This window comes from Tripterygium wilfordii, chromosome 12 (assembly GCF_013401445.1).
Source record: "Tripterygium wilfordii isolate XIE 37 chromosome 12, ASM1340144v1, whole genome shotgun sequence".
Taxonomy (NCBI): Eukaryota; Viridiplantae; Streptophyta; class Magnoliopsida; order Celastrales; family Celastraceae; genus Tripterygium; species Tripterygium wilfordii.
Genome location: NC_052243.1, coordinates 3,717,879 through 3,738,714, shown reverse-complemented (window position 1 = coordinate 3,738,714; position 20,836 = coordinate 3,717,879). Strand labels below are relative to the sequence as shown.

Here is a 20,836-nt window from a genome sequence, read left to right as displayed (position 1 = left end):
TCTTCTATTTAAAAGTATCACTATTGTATCACAATTCGTGGAGAGAGAAAATCAAATTTGAGGTTATTTTGGTAAAAGATGATCCCAGTGTACTTTTTTAAAAGGATGTTTTAGTGACTGCACTTTTTTACAATTAAGTATAATCTGATGTACCGGCCTCCAAAAGTCCCTTGTTTTTTTGGGTATAAATGCCACACGTGGATTCTGATTTCTAGCAAAGGAGGCCTCGGTTATCTAAACAGGTATAAAGATAAGTAAAAAAAAAAAAAAGAAACCAATTACCAGATGGTTGTTTGTCCTTTTCTCTATAAAGATAGCAAATCATAATCATGACAGTCACTTAAGATCTGCTTAACACCACATATTAGCAAGAGCCGTTAAGTGATAATAAAGATGAGTAATGTTTTGGGTGAAAGTGAAACGTACAGTTTTATTTTTATGACAATTTTGTCTTTGAAGAAAGGTGCATCGGGAGGATGCTTCGGTTGAGTAAAGTTGAGAGCGACACCCCAACGTATAGATATAATTATAGTGCACATGAGCATGAGGAGGCTCTGAAATCTGAATGACCGTGTCGTTGAGTTGTTGAGTGTCTGTTGTCTACTTGTCTCAGGGGTGGACTCAGTCTTCTGAGCATATGGGATTGGATTTATATAAAAGTTAAAAAAATTCTATAATCAAAAAATTCACGAGGGTTTGGAGGTAACATCCCGGGATTTTTTTTTCTTATTAATTATGTCTTTAAAAATATGAAAAACAACACTAAAAATCAAAATATTATAGGATAGGGTGAGTAAAAATTGAAAACTAATTTATAAATGTTGTCGACAATTTTTATATTTTGAGATTGAATTATCGTTCTAGAAGCGAAGTGAAATCTTCAAACAAAATCATAATTGCTCAAGCTCAAGTGCTCGCGTCTCATGTCTGCTTTCAGGCTTATTACGTTACAATCCACAAACACAATAAAAGTATCAAAATCCAAACTCCAAATGATAAATTATTAGTTATACGCCTTTAAAGTTTAAAATACATTAGTTGTAATTTATAAGACTAATTGACTATGCCATTTATTGATAAGTTATGGTCTACTAACAATTTACAAGATTAAATTATTTTTTTGGCCCAATAAAATATTTATACACATAAAATATTAGTGGGGTCAAAAATCAAATTTTCTTATATAGATATATGAAAAAAATTCCAGTGTGGTCAATTGACCCCACTCTCTATACCTTGGGTCCGCCCCCGTCTATTGCTCCATAAAAATGGAATTGTACGTTTCAAGCGCAGCAGAGTTTCGACATTTTCAAGCTTGTTGTATGTTTAGGTTCCAGCTAAACACATCAAAGTGATATTGTTTGCTCTGTTCAAAGTCTCGCATAATTTGTTTTTCTTATAATATTGTCTGCTCTAGGTTAAAGGTTGAATGAATTTGTTCTCTTAGCCCATCTCCGAAGTACTTAAGCCCATAAACTGCACTTGTGTAAGAGGAGTTTGACTTTTGCTTACATACTATCCAATTAGGTTATGTTAATTCGATGTAAGACTAGCTACAAGTTTTGACACTCCTTGCATTTGTGGGTTTTGTTATACAATACACAACAAGTGGGATGAATCGAGTTTTCACCATGATATCATGTGTAAGAAGATCTAGCCAAATACATGAAAGTGACATGGTCAACTCTGAGCCAAAGACTCGCACAAATTTGTTATCCTGAGCCCTCACTGAAGTGTACTTAAACCCATAAAATGGCGCTTGTGTGAGAGTAGCTGTTGTTTACTTGTTTAGTAATCTCGTTGAAGGGATTTCAATATGATATTACAACCTTACTACGGATTATGTACACAAAGCAAAGAAGATGCAGCCGGGCATCTAAAAAACAGTAGAAATATTCCTCTTTTTAGGGACGTTCATGCATTTTATACGTGAGCTCGAGATTGAAGAGATAAAAAGTAAAGATAGGGACTTTAACAAAAACGAAATGATACAGACTAAAGAATTAAGCATGAAACTTGGAGAGGACCCATTTGGATTTCTATCTTATTTGTGGGAAGTTTAACGTTATTCTTGATTTCTTGTAGACCCCATTTTTTCTAATTTAAATTTTGTCATCTTTCATGGGGTTAAAAGCATACAACTGATACTTTTTTGCCCGTTATCCACAACTGTTTATAGTAGATACCATAATGACCAAATTTTTTTTAAATTGATAATGACATCAATACAAATTTACTCTTTAGACATCCGAAATGGATTTAAACTCGAGCCGTCAGATCAATGTTCACATAAGTTTCTCATACAATAACATGATAAGTTGGGCTAGAGCTGAGCACGTGACCATAATAATATTACTCAAAATGAGAATTTAACTCAAGACAATTCGAGTCCATACATATATTTTGATCATAGAGAGATTCACAACTAAATTCACCCTAGTTGATCCAAAATCTCTTCTCCATTTGACTTTTTCTCGGGTTGTACATTAATAACATGCTAATGACTCACATCAAGTTAAATGGTTAATGCAACTTTTGGTAATTGAAAGAGTTGTATGTTCCAACTCGGTCATCGAGTTCAAATGTTACAAATTTTTTTTTTTTTGAAAGGCTCACAGGCCACACACACGCTAAGCCATGCCCGAGAGGCATGAAGGCCACCACAGCGGATGAAAAACTACCCAAATCCCAAACCCTCTGGTGAGAATAGAACTCTGGACCTCAATGTCCTGGGCAGATAACCAGACTATCTCCCATTCTCCAAATGTTACAACTTAATAACTTAAAAGATGTGGAACAAAATTGAAATTTAATTTATTAAGTTCCAACATTTTTGAACATTGGATAATCAAGTTGGAATGTGACAGTTATTTCAATTATCAAAAATTGCATTAACCCAACTCACACCTTTACAAAATACATGAGCATTTGAAACCTTAATAACCTAGAGTCAATTATCAATTTAGTTCAATTAAAACCCTTTAAAATTATCTTTGATTTAAAAAAATTGATCTAATTTTTTTGTTGGATGATATTGTAACTTAGTTTGTTGGACGACGTACACTTTTGAATTTTACTGTTGTCCACTGTAAAAAAAATAGGAGGGAAGTTTTTAACAATTGGGAGGGAATTTGAGGCAAGCATCTACAGTATTGGTGGTTTACAGCCATTTGTCCTTCTAATAATGAAATTATATAAGCCGTCCATTGTACTTTTGACGGTGATTAAGCAGTAGCGATGCACTCTACTTGTGATGGTGAACGTAGGGGATCCTGTCCTCCGGTTAATCGGTGGGTTTTCGCTTTTATAAATTCCGCAAAACCATATCCGAAAGCCTGAAGCCTAAATAGAGAGAGAGAAAACAAAGAGAATTTAAAAAACGACATAAAGACGACGGCTAGGCTCTCCTTTTCCTTTTGGCTCTGTCTGTCGATCTCCCCAGCACCGACATTGTAACGGTTCGCCGTGGCTATTCGGTGACGGCGATTGGTCTGTACACCGGCCGTGTTCTTGAACTCCGACGATTTCTTGATCTATCGACTTCGCCTTCATCGTGTCAACTCTCATTTTTCCGATTTTTGATTTTGAATTTATTTGTCCTTTCATCTGAGGATACGATAATCAGCACCGAGAGGTACTAATCGGTTTCTCTAGTTCTATTTCATCTTATATTTTGCTTCGATATTTAGTTTGATTGTTTTGATCGATAGTTGAATTCAAGTTTAGCTGTCATTCGGTGCTTTCTGGCGTTATAATTCAAGAATTTATTTGTTTGTTTTTTCTCTAATATTGCATTCTAGTCTTTTTCTGGAGTTATGTATCGTGTTTCTATTGTTTATCGTCAATATTTATGTTTTGGATATGATTTATTCTTGATTTTGCTTGTTAGAGTTGGATAAGGATACTAATTAGCAGTCACTCTTTAGGAAATCCAACAGGTGAAGGTTCGAATTCTCTCACATGCTAAAATAAGCAAATATTAAAATCAAAATATGTTCACAAAAAAAATACTAATTAGTATCTTGATTGATCTATAGGCACAGTTTTCCACCATTTCTGACACTCTGATTCATATACAGCATCGCCAGGTTTTGGTTTAAATCTTTTTTTTTGGGTAGTGTCAAAGCTCGTTTACTGATGTGATTATGGGGTTCATTAAACTGAAGTGTGATTGTCTACTTAATTATTTATTGCTTTGCCAAGTCTTCCTCTCGGTTTAATAGCAGTTTTATAAGATTTTGAGAGGGAGTTTTGCATCTACAGGTCAGTGATAGTACAACTGGTGGAGATTTTAGATTGTAGTATATTTTATTGCCATAATTTCTTTGCAAATGTCTGTCGGTTTTCTGTCATGAACTGTCACTAAAGAAAGTAGACTCCACTTTGTAAAGATTTTCTAGTCGGATGTGAGATTTTCTTTTGTTACGGATAAGTTGAATTCATTGGCAGGCGACAGCTCCATTTAGGCACAGGTTGGAAATTAAATAGATTCTTTAAATGTAGGCAAATGCTGAGCTTCAGAGACCTGGCAATTTGAGAAAAGTTTAGTGTTCAATTTATTTTGATTATGATGCTGTGAAGATTGCTAGTACTTTTAAATGACAGTTTCTGTAATGATATTGAGCTATTTATTGATCTGTTGATCAATCAAAATTATTTGCAATGTGTTTTTTTAAACTTCTTTGGTTCTTTACTTTGTGTATTTCAGGTATACAAAATGATTGGGTCATTTCTTACGAGAGGACTGGTGTATGTTCCAGAATCTATATATTTTTTTACATTTGACTCTTTACTGTTACATTACTGTTGGTGGAATCAAAATCTTATTTGATATGATGGCAGGATGGTTTTTGGCTATGCTTATCCAGCTTATGAATGCTATAAAACTGTAGAGAAGAATAAGCTAGAGATTGAGCAACTTCGCTTTTGGTGCCAGTACTGGTATGTCATTCATGAACATTTGGTTCATTTGAAATCCTGAAACTATGTTTGTAGGCATGATAAAAAGAGTTCTTTATCTTCCTTTGGGTGGCAGGATTTTGGTGGCTGTCTTGACAGTATGTGAGAGAATTGGTGATGCTTTTATTTCCTGGTACAAATTCGTTTTATTTGATTGTGGAGGCAATTACATGCTTTGTATAATGATTTTACATTTTGATTATGTTTCTCCATATTGCTTTCTTGAAGGGTTCCTATGTATAGTGAGGCAAAGCTGGCGTTCTTTATATACCTTTGGTATCCTAAAACAAAGGTGAATAACTGGGAGGGGCATCAGAAACACTCTTATCTTCTTAAATGGTCACAAGTCTCTACTTTATTGTAACTGTGCATTTCTTTTTCCTTGTATCAGGGAACTACTTATGTGTATGACTCTTTCTTTAGACCCTATGTTGCAATGCATGAGAATGATATCGATCGCAACTTGTTGGAACTAAGGACTAGGGCTGGTGACATGGCAGTCTTATACTGGCAAAGAGCCGCGAGTTATGGTCAGACGAGGGTTTTTGAGATTCTGCAGTATGTTGCTTCACAGTCAACCCCTAGGCCTCAGGTACTTCTCTACCATAGGTAGTTCTTGAATGAAACATTGTCCTTTAACTATAATCTCTTTCCATGAACTTTTGCAACTTGATTCTGTTGGTAAACCATAAAAACAGTAAATAGTAAACTTGTTGTACTCTCTCGTATGGTTAAATGGTGTACATGCACTATAGTGTTGGTTTTAATGGAAAACAACTGGATTAGTTTGTTGGCATAGATTGACAGGGAAAAAAAAAACCACAAAATATCCTTATGACTTTTTTGGATGGAACTCCCATGCCAATGGATCACAAGTAATGTGCTTGTAGATCCTATTTTTCTTATATTTTCTTTAGTGCAAAAAATGTGCCATGTAAGGTTGTGGCAAGAAAATGAGAAAATAGCATTGTTCAATGCAAACATAGCTGATAATGTACAATTTGATCTTGATGTGCATTTCATTTTGTTTGTTAATTTTTTTTTCCCATAGAACTTGAATATTTAATCTTGGTCGGATCTCTGTATACTGGTGCACATGCATTTCTGGTTTATAGTTGAAGATGTTTGCATGCCAATTTGAATTGTCTCTTGGTCTTCCATTGAATGTTATTGAATCCTGCATTTTATATGATTTACCATTTCCTAAATCCTTTTCTATACGGGTTTGCAATTTACTCGTGACTAGTATGTCTCAAATTCTCAATGTAGACAAAGATGCCAATGTTTGAATGCCAATTTAAAAAGCTTTGATTATGTTATTTCCTCTTGTTCAATTCATATGAAGTGCCACTATCTGATGCTACTGCATTGAAAGCATGTTTTTTTTTTTTCTGAATTTTCTGACTAATGATGTCTCAGCCACAAGGAGCAAGGGCTCGCCAAGGTCCTACTGTTCCCAACCGTCAACCTCCCAATTCTCCTATCCGTCAACCATCAACAGCAGCACAACCACAAATTGAAGAGCCACCATCTCCCACTTCTAGCACATCTTCTAGTCAACACCAAATGGAAGTAGTGGAAGAGGTGGGTCCTTCACGAGTACCTCCAGCAGTGCCTCCTGCAGCTCCAACAGCAGCTTTGAATTCCTCAAAATCGATTGTTGCTTCTGAAACCAAGGGCCAGTCTACGATAAATGAAGCAGAAGCAAAGCAGATTGAAGCAGTGCCTTCTTCAGCCAATGAAAATGCAGACCCAGCAACTGAGGAGACTATCATGGACGAAACCATCCGGGTTACACGTGGCAGATTGAGGAAAGCCCGTTCTGCAGGAACTCGCTAACGGTTTGTTTCAGACCCTTCCCCTGTATTAGCGTTTTGCACTGGCAATTAGTCAGTACGTGAATGTAACGCCAAATTAGTAGGTGGAGGGAAAAAAAAAATCAGTAGTTGGGGCAATTGAGTTCTTAGTTCTTGTTGTTGACAGTTGATGTAAATCTCTCATCTTTAAATTTCAATTCCATTTGTTGCTTTATTTTTTTCCAATGGTTTAGCTGTTGAAGGGATGGTGACTTTGGTAGGGGCATTGATTGATGCGACTATGAAAGCTGGTGGTGGTTGGAAGGGTGCGATTTATACCCAAAATAGAAATTGGAGACCACCATAAGGAAATTAGAGACCATATAATTAGAGCCCAACATTTTCAACTTCCATGGGCCGAAAATAAAAATTGATGGATCCTAAGATGGGAAGCCCAATTAAAAAATGCCAGGCTCAACACTAAAATTTTGTTTTAAAATGAGGCCCATGAGCATCACAATTGTGTTGTGGCTTGCCAGTTGCCTCAAGTAGTCAAGTGGCAGAGCGGGTTTGATGGTTTCCGTGGATTAATTTGTGTTGGAGATCTGCCGAGACAGATAGCCTTAATAACACACGGATGTGTTTACAAAAGATGAACAAATGCCCAATCCCGACCCTATCAGGGGAGATGCCAACCATCTCTCCTGAGTCCAGCTTGCTGAGAAGTCTTCACTGAGCTCTTGTTTGATACTTCCACAGTTTTTTTTTCTTCTCTCTTCTATAAGCATTTGCGCAGTTTGTTCAGCTCAATCATCTAAGATGACAATTCATATTCCTCTGTAAATTACCGGTAGCTTAACCAGCGCTGGTAATACGAGTTGGCAGTCAGAATGGCCAAATAACATTTCAGGCGGTCATACCAATTGAAAAGAATTGTCAAAACTGAAAAATAGATGTTCAAGAAACCATTCATTTCAGTTAGATTGCTGAACTGAATATCGCTTGTTTCCAATCAAAAATATCCTTGCAAGTATGTGAACCTATTATAAAATCCAACTCAAAACACTACAAAGTACAAACCATTAGTGTCCGTTCGCACGGTTTTGTTTTTCTTGAGCGATGCACAATTTGTTCTTAGGGTCAGGAAATATGTTGATTGTGTGCAGTGTTGGGAAAATTCCCCTAAGATCCTCCTTTGTAGTAATATCAACGAACCAAAGATAATTTATGTCAAAAAACCGACCGTGAATACCCCTTCACACCACTACCACCATCTCCATCGTGGTGTTCCCGCTCACTCTCTCAGATGATTGTTGTTGTTTTGTTTCTTTGTGTCACATGCTGAACCAGGCTGCATCAACTCAAGTTATAGAGTTCATTGCCGAAATATCATTAGTGTTGCACTACACCAAATGCGGCTACACATCACATCTCGGGACACGCACTTAATCATGCAGTTAATACAAGCATTGAACTGCCACCCACTTTTCAAGATTTGGTTCTTGGTAGAACCTAATCTTGAAAAAAAGTCAAGCCATCCATGCAAGCCAAATACAATTTGTCTTTCTCAAACACATATATACACACATATATGTATACATGTATGACTTAATCTTTTACTTAAATGTCACTCGGTTGAGTTATGTCAATTCGATCCCTATAAGATGAACGAGATGCCCTCACTAGAACAATGCACATTCATAGAACCAAATCCAGCCTAAAACTTGGATATACCTTGAATAAGTACTTACACCGGATATTGTGTTACCAGCACTCAATGGATGACCACAGATGAATTAACCATTGCAGTTGCTTGTCCGGACATGCAAGTTAAGTTTTGCACAGGCTTAGCATGAAATGAGGCATACAATACAATACCTTAATCTTCACCAAAATCAACTAAAGATTTGCAGTACTTAATACATTCTATATCATTTATACCAATGTAAAATATCAGATATGATGAAGGATCAAATATTGCCTCACCGCTGCTGCTTCAGGGAATTCTCTGGTAGTAGGCCATCATCAATCACTGGAAACATCAACATTGTTATCATGGCCTTTGCCTTCATTTTCACTGGAAACATCAACATTGATATTATAGAAAAGATTATAAGTAAAAATGATGAAGACATGCACAGACAAAATGTAGTGTAAGACCATGACTTTTGAAACTCATACCTAGGTTGGAGTGGACATATATAAGACGAGAGCACGATTAGTAATGGAAGAAGATGCAGACCAAATGTAGTCGAAACCATCACATTAACATTAGTATTAATGATTAGTTAAAGAGTGAAATACAATTTAAATTCCCAAGATTCACAGCAATATTGACCTGGAAGTACTGTTGAACGCTGCTTATATCTTCCCTTCTTTAAGAACAGGTACCTAATTATTCAGGGAAAAAAGTAAACGAACCAAAAGACATCTTGGAAACAGCAAGGAGTTAGGCCGTAAGGGTGAAGAAAATCTGCCTTAGTTTCATATATCCTCCACTTTTGGACCTATCAAAATACGAAACAAAGAATTTGGCCCTATAAATCAAAATACAATGCATAGGCACGTGGGTATTATTCCTAGTGAAAATCAAACTCAAAACCTTCTAAGTCCTTACAATTTGGCCCTATAAAAATGAGTAGAGCAACCACAATGGTTGCAATTTGCTAAGGCATGGATGCCAAAAAGTAATACTCTAATGGGTCAATAAAAATTTTCATGTTTCAACAATGACAACATGTTGCCTCAATTTTGATGTGGCATGGATGTGGGATGTGGGCATGACAAATGTCATACTCATATCTTTGCTCTCAAGTGGGCCCCATAGCACACACACTCACATTTTTACACAAAAATTAATGTCGGGTCCATATCTATCACACAAAAATCAAATCAGTAATTTTACATAATTGTATCAATACATTTTATTGATTCAGCCACATCAATAAAACACATCCTCAAATACAATCACATCAATAAAATATGAATCGCTATACATCATTCATTCCCCATCAAAAAATCATGGTTTGTTATTGCTCTAAGCGGTTAACTAGCCTATTGATTTCACCCTCTAATTCAATCTAGCATGTTTTAAATGCTCAAAGCATAAGAACTATTATTGTAATGGTTAATTGATTGATTAAGACACTTGTACTGCGTATTAATTATTAAGAGGATGAACACAAACAAGTAGTGGAAAAAATGAGTTTTTCATATACATTGGATTGGAGTTTGTCACTTTTTTGTCTTCTTTTTTTAATTTTTTATTTTGTAACTTGGACTACTAGACCTAAATTGACCATTATGTCCCTATATAGAACCCAAATAGTAGTGGTTTTTTTGAAGAAATAGTTTAGGTTATTTAGGTAAATAACACTACGCCCCTCCCCTTCAAATATAAACTCTAGAGCCGCCTCAGCCACGCAAATCACTTCCTCTTCCTACCTCTAGCTTTCGAAGATCTCGAACATGGCGGCTGCCTCCTCCGCTACATTCTCGTCACATTCTCCATTCCTTTCCTCCTCCAATTCCTCAACCAAATCTCTCATACCCATTTTCAGATTTCCCACCCTCTTCTCTGTTAAGCATGGAAAAACCTCTCTTTCTCGCCCCCTCTACATAACCAACTCCATCCCCAAACCCGCCGCCACCGCCACAGCCGCCAACACCACTACCACCGCTGCCCCAACTGATGCTCCTCCCAGATTCGCGTGTGATGAGCCACGAAAGGGCGCCGACATACTCGTGGAGGCGCTGGAGCGTCAGGGAGTCACCTCAGTCTTCGCTTACCCAGGCGGCGCGTCCATGGAGATCCACCAAGCTCTCACGCGTTCCAACATTATCAAGAATGTGCTTCCCCGTCACGAACAAGGCGGTATCTTCGCGGCCGAGGGCTATGCCCGCTCCTCTGGTCTTCCCGGAGTCTGTATTGCCACCTCCGGACCCGGAGCAACCAATCTCGTGAGTGGTCTTGCCGATGCTTTACTCGATAGTGTACCCATTGTTGCCATTACCGGACAGGTCCCTCGTCGGATGATTGGAACCGATGCCTTCCAAGAGACCCCAATCGTTGAGGTAACTCGCTCAATTACCAAACACAATTACCTTGTTCTAGACGTAGATGACATTCCTAGGGTTGTGAACGAGGCATTTTTCGTGGCTACTTCGGGTCGCCCTGGCCCGGTTTTGATTGATATACCAAAAGATATACAGCAACAGTTAGCTTGTCCTAATTGGAACCAACCTATTAAGTTGAACGGGTATGTGTCAAGGTTGCCTAAAACCCCAGATGAGGCACATTTAGAGCAGATTGTTAGGTTGATATCAGAAGCTAAGAAACCAGTACTATATGTGGGAGGTGGATGTTTGAATTCTGCTGATGAGTTGAGGCAGTTTGTGGAGCTGACAGGGATCCCTGTAACAAATACTTTGATGGGTCTTGGCACTTATCCGGCTTCGGATGAGTTATCACTTCAGATGCTTGGAATGCATGGGACTGTGTATGCTAATTATGCCGTGGATAAGAGTGATTTGTTGCTTGCCTTTGGAGTAAGGTTCGATGATCGTGTGACAGGAAAGCTTGAGGCCTTTGCAAGTCGTGCAAAGATTGTTCACATAGATATTGATTCGGCAGAGCTTGGAAAGAATAAGCAGCCTCACATTTCAGTTTGTGGAGATGTGAAGTTGGCGTTGAAAGGAATGAATAGGGTGTTGGAGAGCAAACGAGAGAAGCTTGGTCTTGATTTCTCATCTTGGAGGCAGGAGTTGGATGAGCAAAAAGTGAAATATCCCTTGACATATAAGACATTTGGGAATGCAATCCCTCCTCAGTATGCAATCCAGGTTCTTGATGAATTAACTGGTGGGAATGCGATTATAAGTACTGGTGTCGGGCAGCATCAAATGTGGGCTGCTCAGTATTACAAATATAAACGCCCACGCCAGTGGTTGACATCAGGAGGGTTAGGGGCTATGGGTTTTGGATTACCTGCTGCTATTGGAGCTGCAGTTGCGAATCCTGGCGCAGTTGTTGTAGACATTGATGGTGATGGAAGTTTTATCATGAATGTTCAGGAGTTAGCCACCATCCGTGTGGAGAATCTTCCTGTTAAAATATTGCTTTTAAATAATCAGCATTTAGGCATGGTTGTGCAATGGGAGGATCGCTTCTACAAGGCTAACAGGGCACACACTTATCTTGGGAACCCAGAGAAAGAAGCTGAGATTTTCCCGAACATGTTGAAGTTTGCGGAAGCTTGTGGAATACCTGCTGCTCGTGTGACAAGGAAGGATGATGTTAGGACAGCAATTCAAACAATGTTGGAAACTCCTGGACCATACTTATTGGATGTGATAGTTCCTCATCAAGAACATGTCTTGCCTATGATCCCAAGTGGTGGAGGTTTCGACGATATTATCATGGAAGGTGATGGAAGAAAGTAGTGAAAAGCTATGAGAACCAATTATGCTGTCAGTTTAGTTCATGTATTAGCTATAGTAATGTGTTTTTTATAGGTTCTAATGTGTCTGTTAGAACTTCAGTTTATTAGCTTGCCTTTTTCTAATATGTATTATATAAACGTTGTACTGCGGAAATTGGAGTAATGGGTGAGTTTTGCATGGTTTTCCTAGGTCCATCACAATGTTGTTTTTAGCTGTTTTTAAAAGTTATGGATAACGTTCCTCCCTCTGTATATGATTTGACAGAACAAAGTTTCAGAATGTTCAGAACTGCAAATGTATGAAAAATAGGGACAACAGAGAATGGTAGTTAATCTCTGAAGGCTGGAGTTGTACATAACTATTAAATCCACTCAAAAGATAACACAGAGATTGAGCAAGGATACATCTTGCAAATTACGATTGCGGTTAAGTTTACCATCTCACAGATTGAGTAAGGATACATCTCGCAAATTACGACAATGGAAAAATCTATGAAACTTGAACTCATCACCTCCCGTTCCATTTAAGTTTACAATCTAAGCTAACAATCCATTGTTATCTGTATGACTGTATGTTCATATGTTGTCTGCTTCAAGGACCAAGCATGCTCACGTAGGACACTTGCAACCCAACCCAAACAGTTTAGGTCTCAGGCTAAAACTAAGCTTCTGTATGTTCATATGTTGTCTGCTTTTCCCTTCTATGCTGATCCCAAGAAACATCTTTAGCAAATATTCTCTTTAGGATCATGCCAAGTGAAGCATCAAGGGCAAAAGTATCAACAGAAGAAAAGAATAAAACAATGTAATTTTTATCTATTCAAATCTGATCAACTACATTATGCCTGTTGAATTTCAGAGGTGCTCATTGCAGAGTAACTGCAATGGCAGTGCTCCATTTGCACGGAAACTGCCACCAGTTTCTTCATAAACAGAATATAGGTGGTGATCTTGGCTTTTCTCCCCAGCAGGTCGCAATGATGAACTGATTGACATAAGATGCTGCTGCTGTTGTAGAGAGATTTGAGGGTACTTGGGGCCAAGTACTTCTAGAGACGATAGCGAAGGAGCTATAGCAGGCTGGGAACAAAGAATCTGCTGCTGCTGTTGTTGAGAAACTTTAGGGTACATGGGGCCAAGTACTTCGAAAGACAAGGGCAGAGGGATCGCAGGCTGGGAACGCGGGATCAGGGCTGGATAGTCTTGCCTCCCATTTTGCCAGCTGGGAAATGGTGTCAGGGAAGTAGAAGTTTTAGCAGGCCTGTATTGCGAGGCCAGCTGAGCCGTCCAAAACCGTTGTTGGTACTGCAACTGCTGCTGCTGCTTTGTCAATGATGTGGTACTTGTATTAGGACCATAAAATGGTCTGCCAAGATAAGGATGGTATAGTTGCTGTTGAGCCTGCAGTATAGCATTGCAGGCATAACATCATCACATTACGAATTAAGACAACAATGAAGACAAAGAAACTGGATAAGTAGAGAGTAGACAAGTTATAGCTTGCTTGGTGAAACATGTAATCTTGTGTTATTGAAAGATAACTTGTCGGGTTTCATGATAGTGATGGGGAGCAGCTTATTAGAAGGTTGGGTATTACAAACTAACTGTTCAAATAGGTGGCTCCACATAGGCAGCTTGCTAGAATGTTGGATATTACAGATCATAGTCCTAATATCCGGCCTGTCCTACCAAGAAGTGTCAATACATATGTACTTACTGAGTCAAAGGGCAGTATATGCGGGGTACCTAAGTCCATGAACTACCATACAAAGAGTATGAACAGATTGGAAGAGTTACAAAATGTCTTTTCAACAAGTTTTTCATTAATTTCCAAATATAAAACTGTGTGCAAGCTCCAATAGAAAAACCAAACCTGCTGTGTTGCTGCTGCAGGCTGATCCGGGTAAGCAGAGGTGTAATGTACTTGGGGTACAGACAACGACATGAGCATTGGATGATGGGCATGTGATTGAAGGTAGGGAACTTGCAGTTGTGAAGATTGTTCTGATCCATTTACAGCTCTGCTAAGACTGTTGCTAGTTTCAATCCCACCACTCCCAGCCGACAAAGACAAGAAATCAAAGCCCTGCCAGGAGACAAAGATCAATCAGAACATTCAGAAGGCAAGATACTAACAGCATTGGCAATGGAAAGCTCACCTGCTTTGGTGAAGTGTATTCTTTGGGTGCCAAAGAAGCCTGAGGCTGATCTTGATGTTGCCTTCCATGCCGATAAATATCACTATGAACTTCATTTAATTTTTTATCAGAACAATTACCAGAGCTGATAGCAGAGGAAACTCCATCTAAACCACTTCTGACCCCACTGAATTTGTTTACCCCGACAAGTACTCCTTGCTTGGGTATCTCATCCTGTCTCAACTGGTTGGGCAACAACTGCATTCTATTTCCACTATCTGGCATCTTTAAAGCTCGAATTTGATGACTGATATAAACATGAGCCGCACACCTTTTCCATGAAATTTTACCATTCTTCACCTGAGAAACGTGCAATTCCATAGAACACCAGAAATTCCCCTTCAGATCCATGAAATAGAAAAAACTTATAAAACAGTTGCCTGCAATTGCACAATTTTGGGCAACTTGAAAAGCACGCGAGACAAATACAAGCTAAATTACAAGTCCTCTTCACCTTTCCACTTGAAAAATCATTCTCAAATGAATTTTGTCCAGTAACAGATATTGACGTACCCAACCAAGCAGGAACTTTAATATTTGAGGACCTAATAGACCAAAATTAAATTAGAAAAACGGGGAAAACATGGTTCTTACAAAGAGAGAGACTCACAAACGATAAAAGGAAGTTACCACTGAGGAGGACCATGACCCTGAGCACCAGTTGGCAATGTTGAAGACAAGCCTGGCCACAATGCTGAGTCATTTGAATGAATAACCAATTATTGTGGCAGTGCAGATAATAGATATACATTAGTTAACTATCAGACGCTCAGAATTTAAGCAATTGCAGCAAATGTGAAATAAGTTCTCTGGTGAAGAACGATAATCAATAATTTGAAACATCTGATAAAGAAAGAAGCATACCAATGTTCTTGGGTTCCTTGTTTCTCATTTGTGGTTGATTCATTTGAACTCCGAGTGCCATAGCCTAAAAAATAACCCGTAAACAACCTCAAGTCAGAGTATGTTTTGAACGTTACATTTGATTTAGGCTTGGAAATTGTGCTCACTAGTCCCAATGCAGTCCCTGGTTTCTGCTGAAGAGGGGAGCTTTCCTCGTTACTGGCTTCCTTTAATATGCTGCATCATCAAAGGCAAATAAGACCATAAAAATTATAATCAAATTACAACGAAAAAGTTAAGTTGTTGGTGCCAATTATTGAAAAGATAAGCTACTACATACTTAGTGTCTTGATTTTGCTTTGGTGGAATACATAAGTCGATAGCATTGCACAGTGGCTTCTCACCACCATTGTTTACCAACAAGGGAATGGCCTGTGAATTTAATTCAGGAACCACAATATCTAAATCCACGCTAATTTTTTCGCAGTTGAGTAAATTAGATTGTTCTTGAACAACAGGTTGGTTCGAAGAATCCACTTCAAAAGCTTCTTCAGGAAACTTTTGAACACTGGATGAGGGATCAGAAGGCTCAGCAGTTTCAGAGGGGCAACTTAAGTCTTCCTTAACAGCCACAGAATCTGAGAGACAGCAATACTTAGCAGACCATAAAACAACGAAAATGAACAAATTAAGATAGCGAATAGAAATAATAAACAAGGAAGACCTTCTTTAGTCGATGTTGGACCTTCCTCTGCCTCCAGCAAAGCTGGAAAAGCTGGAGGGTTGGCTTTTTCACCATTTAGTTTATCCTGATCCGTAGCATCACTGTCATGGAACATCCCAGCCAAAGAATACAAGGTCTCCACAACTTCTTCCTCATCTTTAGTGATTGGCCCAGAGCCAGCTTGCTTGTGGGACCAGTCTGTGCCTCCTTCTTTCTAAGGAGAGCAAAGTGAATTCCAACATATCAGCATCAACTAAAATGCTTGGATCCACAAAATTAAAGAACTAATAAAGAATCAAGATTGTTAGGCAGAGATGAATAACCATATTCAGTTTGGATTTCTTTGTCCCATCCTTTTTGGGTGACCCAGCTTCACCAATTGCTTGGTTTAGCTTCTTTGAATCCGGTAAAGGTGGTGATACAGATTCTCGGTTGCGCTTCTTCATGGCTGCATATGAAATATTCAAATTATATGCCAAAACTTAATGCCATTGCAAATCCCGAATCAACATTTTAAGTTTCCATAAAAAAAAAAAAAAAAAAAAAAAAGAGAAAACTAACTTTTATTCCATAAAAGCTAAGGAATCCCTTTGGAAAAGTAAAGTTCAGTATAGAAAAAGGAATTAAATCTGATACAAACTATAATAATTTGGAGAAAATGCACCATGGAAGTTCAGCCAAAGTTCAAAAATGTTAAATTGAATTAAATAAACACAAACGTTGCGTTCGCAGAAAGAAATAAGAAAGCGACAGAAGGAAAGACAGAGAGCTGCAGGTTTGCTTCAATTCTAATCCAAAACTACGAGAGTTAAAAAAAGAGACTACCCCAAGAAAGAAAGACAACAAAAAAGACTAAAATCCACTGGAACATAAAACCAAAGCAACATGATCACCGGAAAAGCAATATCTTCGGCTTTTGATTCCTAAGCTACGAACCTGATCGCAGCTTCGAACCTGATCGCAGCTTCCTTGGAACAAGGGAATTATTCACTCCATTGCAATCATCAAAGAACTGCATATTTTACAAAAATTCACTGAAAATTACAAAATAAAAGAACAGATAAAATAATAAATATCCATCTTTCAGCAAGATTCAATGGCATACCATTTTGGGAAGCTTAAATCTTTTACCAGAACCAACACTAGTCACATAAGGATGATGCTCATCTTCTCTATCAGAGACATCGCAGCAACCCATCTCTTCGTTGCTCGAGCTATCTTTACAAACTGCACTCAGTCTCTTAACTCTCTCCTTCGATTTCTCCAAAGACCCAAAGTCACCACCAATGAAAACACCATTCAAACCTTCAAATCACAAAGCATACGGGCATTTATAACACAAAAAAAGTAAACAACCACCGAAGAAAGAGAGGGAGATGAAAGGACACCCATTATCTGTAGAACTCTTATCAGCAGAAAACGACAAGTACACCCAAAGGGGCGGCATTTGTTTCTTCGTTTAGTAAAAAAAATAATATAAGAATTGAGATTTGAGAGAGAGGGAGGAGAGTAGCGTCAATTCACCAGAAGATAGTTTGTGTCCAGATTGTTTAGAGAACCGACTCGCTCCACGCTTCACGTCCCGAACCTTGTCCATTTCCGTCCTCAAAATATCAACAATAACAACGACAACGCTAACGACATCTGCTCTTTTAAAACGGCTTCAATGGCTTCGGATCGGTCCAAATCAGTCGCACCTGAGACGAACACCTCAAGAACAACGCGACCCAAAAGATATTTTACCTTCACTTGTCAGTATTTATCTTCAAATTGAGCTTCAAGACCGAAATCAATTGGTTTTGAGCTCTTCTGGATTTCACAATTCAGTGATGAAACAAAATGGCAAACAGGGTACATGTGAGAGAGAGAGAGAGAGAGGGAGGGAGGGAGGGAGGGAGGGAGAGGAGTTGTTTGGTTTAGTTAATGATAGCGAAATGTTATCCGAGGAGAGAAGCGAGAAAGTGGAGTTTGAGTTTCCAGATAGAGAGAGAAAATCAATTTAGTTGCCGAATATCTATCTTCCGTGCGAGACGGCGAAGAGAAGAGAAGACAGAGGGAGAGGGAGAGGGAGAGGGGGAGAGAGAGAGAGAGAGAGAAGAACGCAAAAGAGATTTGAGGAAAAACAAAGCGAAAAAGTTTTCGTTTCTCGTGTTCAGAGAGAATCAGGTTCTTCGTGAACAAAGCACGTATACAGGGAGAGTGAGAGTGAGAGTGACAGGAGGAGAGGAAAGCGCACCCAAACAAGAAAATCAATAAAAGAAGGATAAGAGAAAACAAAGGGAAATGCACTCAAAATTACTGACAAAAACCCAGAAAATGAAAGAAACCATAAGAAAAGCTATGGTTTCATCCAATTAGATTGAATCTCAACTCTTCCAAATTCAGATGAATTGAACCCAATTAATTCACGAATCTCCCACAACTCAATATCACTCTACTCCACACAGATCCCACCATTACGAACTCTCCGAATTAGGTTCTTTGAAATTGAACAATATCTGAATTGAAAACTAGGAAAACAATACTTTTGAACTGTAAATGTAGGAAAATCACAAAATCAATGAAGACTACACCATTACAGAGACTCCCATATCAGCTCTGGATAGGATAGCTTCTCTCTATTCTCCATCTCTGTGAAGTCTGAACTTCCAAAAAAGACGAAAAGTCCAAAGCTTTTACGCACCCATTAAATGCACGACAAAACAGACACTCTCTCTCTCGCGCTCGCTATCAAAGTTTTATCATTTACCATACACAAACTACCATCAACGGTTCATGATTTAGGGCTCCACAGCAGTCGAATCTCGTGCGACATTAGACATAGCAGCTCCACGTGGCATCCACATCGGACAACCAACCTGCCACCGTGTAAACTTCTTCCTCCTTAATGGCAGTTCCACTGTTCCTTCAAAACGTACCATCACATCTCTCTGCATTCCATCAGGACAGCGCAGGCGTTCAAATCGAAGCAGCAGAAGCCAAAATCCAAAATCCGGCCCCATCATCGACGGCTGTTATAGCAGAATTCCTAGATGGAAGCCGCGTGGCTTTACGATCTCTCCGTACGGGCAGAGTTGTGGAGAGTGCTTTGTGTACTGCTTCACTGTACGGACTCCATCGATCAGTCTGCAGAAAAAATATACTCTGTACCTTCACTGATGTATGCATATTCGGTTCGTGTTTTGCAATCGCCGACGGGAGAGTGGGATTAGTTTTGAGTTTTGAAAGCATTGGTTAATCATTCTCCATGAGAGCTCTGCGACTTGCATTCCAGAAAAAGAAAAGTTCGTCGGTCACGAGGGACGCGATGGGGGGTTGGTGACTTCTTGGCAATTAATTGAAGAAAATGATGGCGATTATTTGATGGGATGTAATTGATTTGATTCTTCTATGATCTGCGGCATGGCAAGGACTCATGCGCTGTGCGTGACTCCAGCTCTTCTCAGATAAATCTGTGAAACGACGCATAAACCCTTGCTTTTTTTATGAGTAGACAGTTATGCCCTTACTGAACAGTCTCCGACTCATGGTATTTAACGAAACTTTTAGATGATGATAACTCGATGAAAACTATTTATATTTCTTATTAAAAATAGTTATAATTTCCTAAAACAAAATAAAAGATAAAAACATATATATGTATATATAATTGCTAGATGGTTGATCGGTCCAGCAACATAAGCTTCAAAATAAAGCTTACGTTTTACCAATAGTACCACTGATTTATCTAACTTGTTTGATGGAGTGGTGTCGCTTTCCGTTGGTGATCCCGTTTGTAGGATCGCCCCACTAAATAGGTCCTAAGTATGAGAGTTAACTTAGCTCTTCTAGGACTTATAATTAAAGCCCGTTTGGTAGTGAAGATTGGTTAAGGCCGGGGCCCATGAAAGCTAACTTTGGAGGGCTCCTTTATGCTAATGATACATACGGGGCAGCTGAGGTTTGGGGGGCAGATTTTGATATTTGGTGAACTCTTGTTCTTATTTTCTCTCGTCCTTAGGTTTATCTATACTAGTTTAGGCAAAAGTTCAATCGGTATTTGGGGTTCTTATCCTAGGTTTGTAATCTCCTTATAACCTTGTGTGTGAACTAGTTTCTTATTATAGTTGCTTGTAACAATTATCTATGGATGTGTTGGTGTTTGTTGGAGGCTAATTATATATGTGGGTTTTGTTATGATGTTGGAGATATCGTCTTGTTGATGGTGTTGGGACGTAGGGTTGGGTTAGACACATGGCGACCACCTTTGTTGTTAAGCTTTGCTATTAGTTTTGTTAGAGATGCACATAATGTGTTTGACGGATGATATAACCCAGTAATCTGCATCACACCAAAATGGAGAAAAGAGTTTATTGGTGCATTGGGGTGATCCAGTCCTATGTAATACAAAAGTTTTGAGAAAGGAAGAGGATTTGTTGGAAGATATGTGCCTAGATCCCACAAAATGCTTTTCCACATCAAAATATTAAACTTTGAGGATAGAAAGTTTAGTCTTTGATTTAATATGTTCATTGAATTTTGTAGGGCTGTATAAAATTACCAATATAACCAATTTGACATATAACTATCGATAATCGATTGGTTAAATTTATGTCAATAAGCCAAGAAACCGACCATTTAGCCCCCTTAGAAATTTGGTATTCTGCCTTGGTGAGAGTGTCCATACGAATGTACATGGGCTAGTTTTCAGTAAAGCTCGTGCGGATTCGGCTCGAAAAATGGGGCTTTCTTTAAAATTAAAAGGTAGGACTTATTCCGCCCAGTTTATAGGCCCCTCCTCTTCCCATTGAATAGTGGATTTTGATTGGGCCGAAAAAATTGGGGCTTCCTTTAAAATCAAAAGGTAAGACTTACTCATCTGGCCCACTTTATGGG

At 38.6% G+C, this 20,836-nt stretch overlaps 3 protein-coding genes and 1 non-coding gene across 7 annotated transcripts; 2 read left to right on the top strand and 2 right to left on the bottom strand.

Moving 5' to 3' along the window:
* The first annotated feature begins 3,338 nt into the window (after window positions 1–3,338).
* LOC120010221 (putative HVA22-like protein g) lies at window positions 3,339–7,001 on the top strand. Its single transcript, XM_038860948.1, has 7 exons — window positions 3,339–3,634; window positions 4,709–4,749; window positions 4,843–4,941; window positions 5,036–5,092; window positions 5,188–5,251; window positions 5,351–5,551; window positions 6,379–7,001. The coding sequence occupies exons 2-7, from the start codon at window positions 4,718–4,720 to the stop codon at window positions 6,796–6,798; spliced, it is 873 nt and encodes a 290-aa protein (XP_038716876.1). The 5' UTR covers window positions 3,339–3,634; window positions 4,709–4,717; the 3' UTR covers window positions 6,799–7,001.
* Window positions 7,002–7,339: 338 nt separating this feature from the next.
* Window positions 7,340–7,461, bottom strand: LOC120011640. The gene has a single exon (XR_005471084.1). It is a non-coding gene; the product is annotated as a U6atac minor spliceosomal RNA (small nuclear RNA).
* Window positions 7,462–10,166: 2,705 nt separating this feature from the next.
* On the top strand, window positions 10,167–12,379 carry LOC120010740 (acetolactate synthase 2, chloroplastic-like). Its single transcript, XM_038861564.1, has one exon. The coding sequence runs from the start codon at window positions 10,224–10,226 to the stop codon at window positions 12,195–12,197; it is 1,974 nt and encodes a 657-aa protein (XP_038717492.1). The 5' UTR covers window positions 10,167–10,223; the 3' UTR covers window positions 12,198–12,379.
* Window positions 12,235–19,334, bottom strand: LOC120010739. Of its 4 annotated transcripts, none has more exons than XM_038861562.1 (13): window positions 17,486–19,334; window positions 17,067–17,266; window positions 16,916–16,973; window positions 16,285–16,409; window positions 15,962–16,175; window positions 15,578–15,875; window positions 15,405–15,474; window positions 15,259–15,322; window positions 15,025–15,076; window positions 14,849–14,939; window positions 14,356–14,703; window positions 14,070–14,282; window positions 12,235–13,597 (listed from the first exon to the last, which is right to left on the bottom strand). In XM_038861562.1, the coding sequence occupies exons 1-13, from the start codon at window positions 17,556–17,558 to the stop codon at window positions 13,052–13,054; spliced, it is 2,352 nt and encodes a 783-aa protein (XP_038717490.1). In that variant the 5' UTR covers window positions 17,559–19,334; the 3' UTR covers window positions 12,235–13,051. The 4 variants fall into 4 exon arrangements, with proteins under 4 accessions (XP_038717490.1, XP_038717488.1, XP_038717489.1 ...); XM_038861560.1 differs by having other exon boundaries at window positions 15,025–15,088; window positions 17,486–19,332; XM_038861561.1 differs by having other exon boundaries at window positions 14,356–14,694; window positions 15,025–15,088; window positions 17,486–19,330.
* Window positions 19,335–20,836: the final 1,502 nt, after the last annotated feature.

Bases quoted from the DNA above. Each gene is read 5' to 3' on its own strand.
- LOC120010221 (XM_038860948.1), top strand. From the start codon at position 4,718: ATGATTGGGTCATTTCTTACGAGAGGACTGGT. The intron at 4,750-4,842 runs GTATGTTCCAGA...ATATGATGGCAG, and splicing joins TTTCTTACGAGAGGACTGGT to GATGGTTTTTGGCTATGCTT. The intron at 4,942-5,035 runs GTATGTCATTCA...TTTGGGTGGCAG, and splicing joins CGCTTTTGGTGCCAGTACTG to GATTTTGGTGGCTGTCTTGA.
- LOC120010740 (XM_038861564.1), top strand. From the start codon at position 10,224: ATGGCGGCTGCCTCCTCCGCTACATTCTCGTCACATTCTCCATTCCTT.
- LOC120010739 (XM_038861560.1), bottom strand. From the start codon at position 17,558: ATGGACAAGGTTCGGGACGTGAAGCGTGGAGCGAGTCGGTTCTCTAAA. The intron at 15,475-15,577 runs GTATGTAGTAGC...TTGATGATGCAG, and splicing joins AAGCAAAATCAAGACACTAA to CATATTAAAGGAAGCCAGTA. The intron at 15,089-15,258 runs GTATGCTTCTTT...CAAATGACTCAG, and splicing joins CAAGGAACCCAAGAACATTG to CATTGTGGCCAGGCTTGTCT.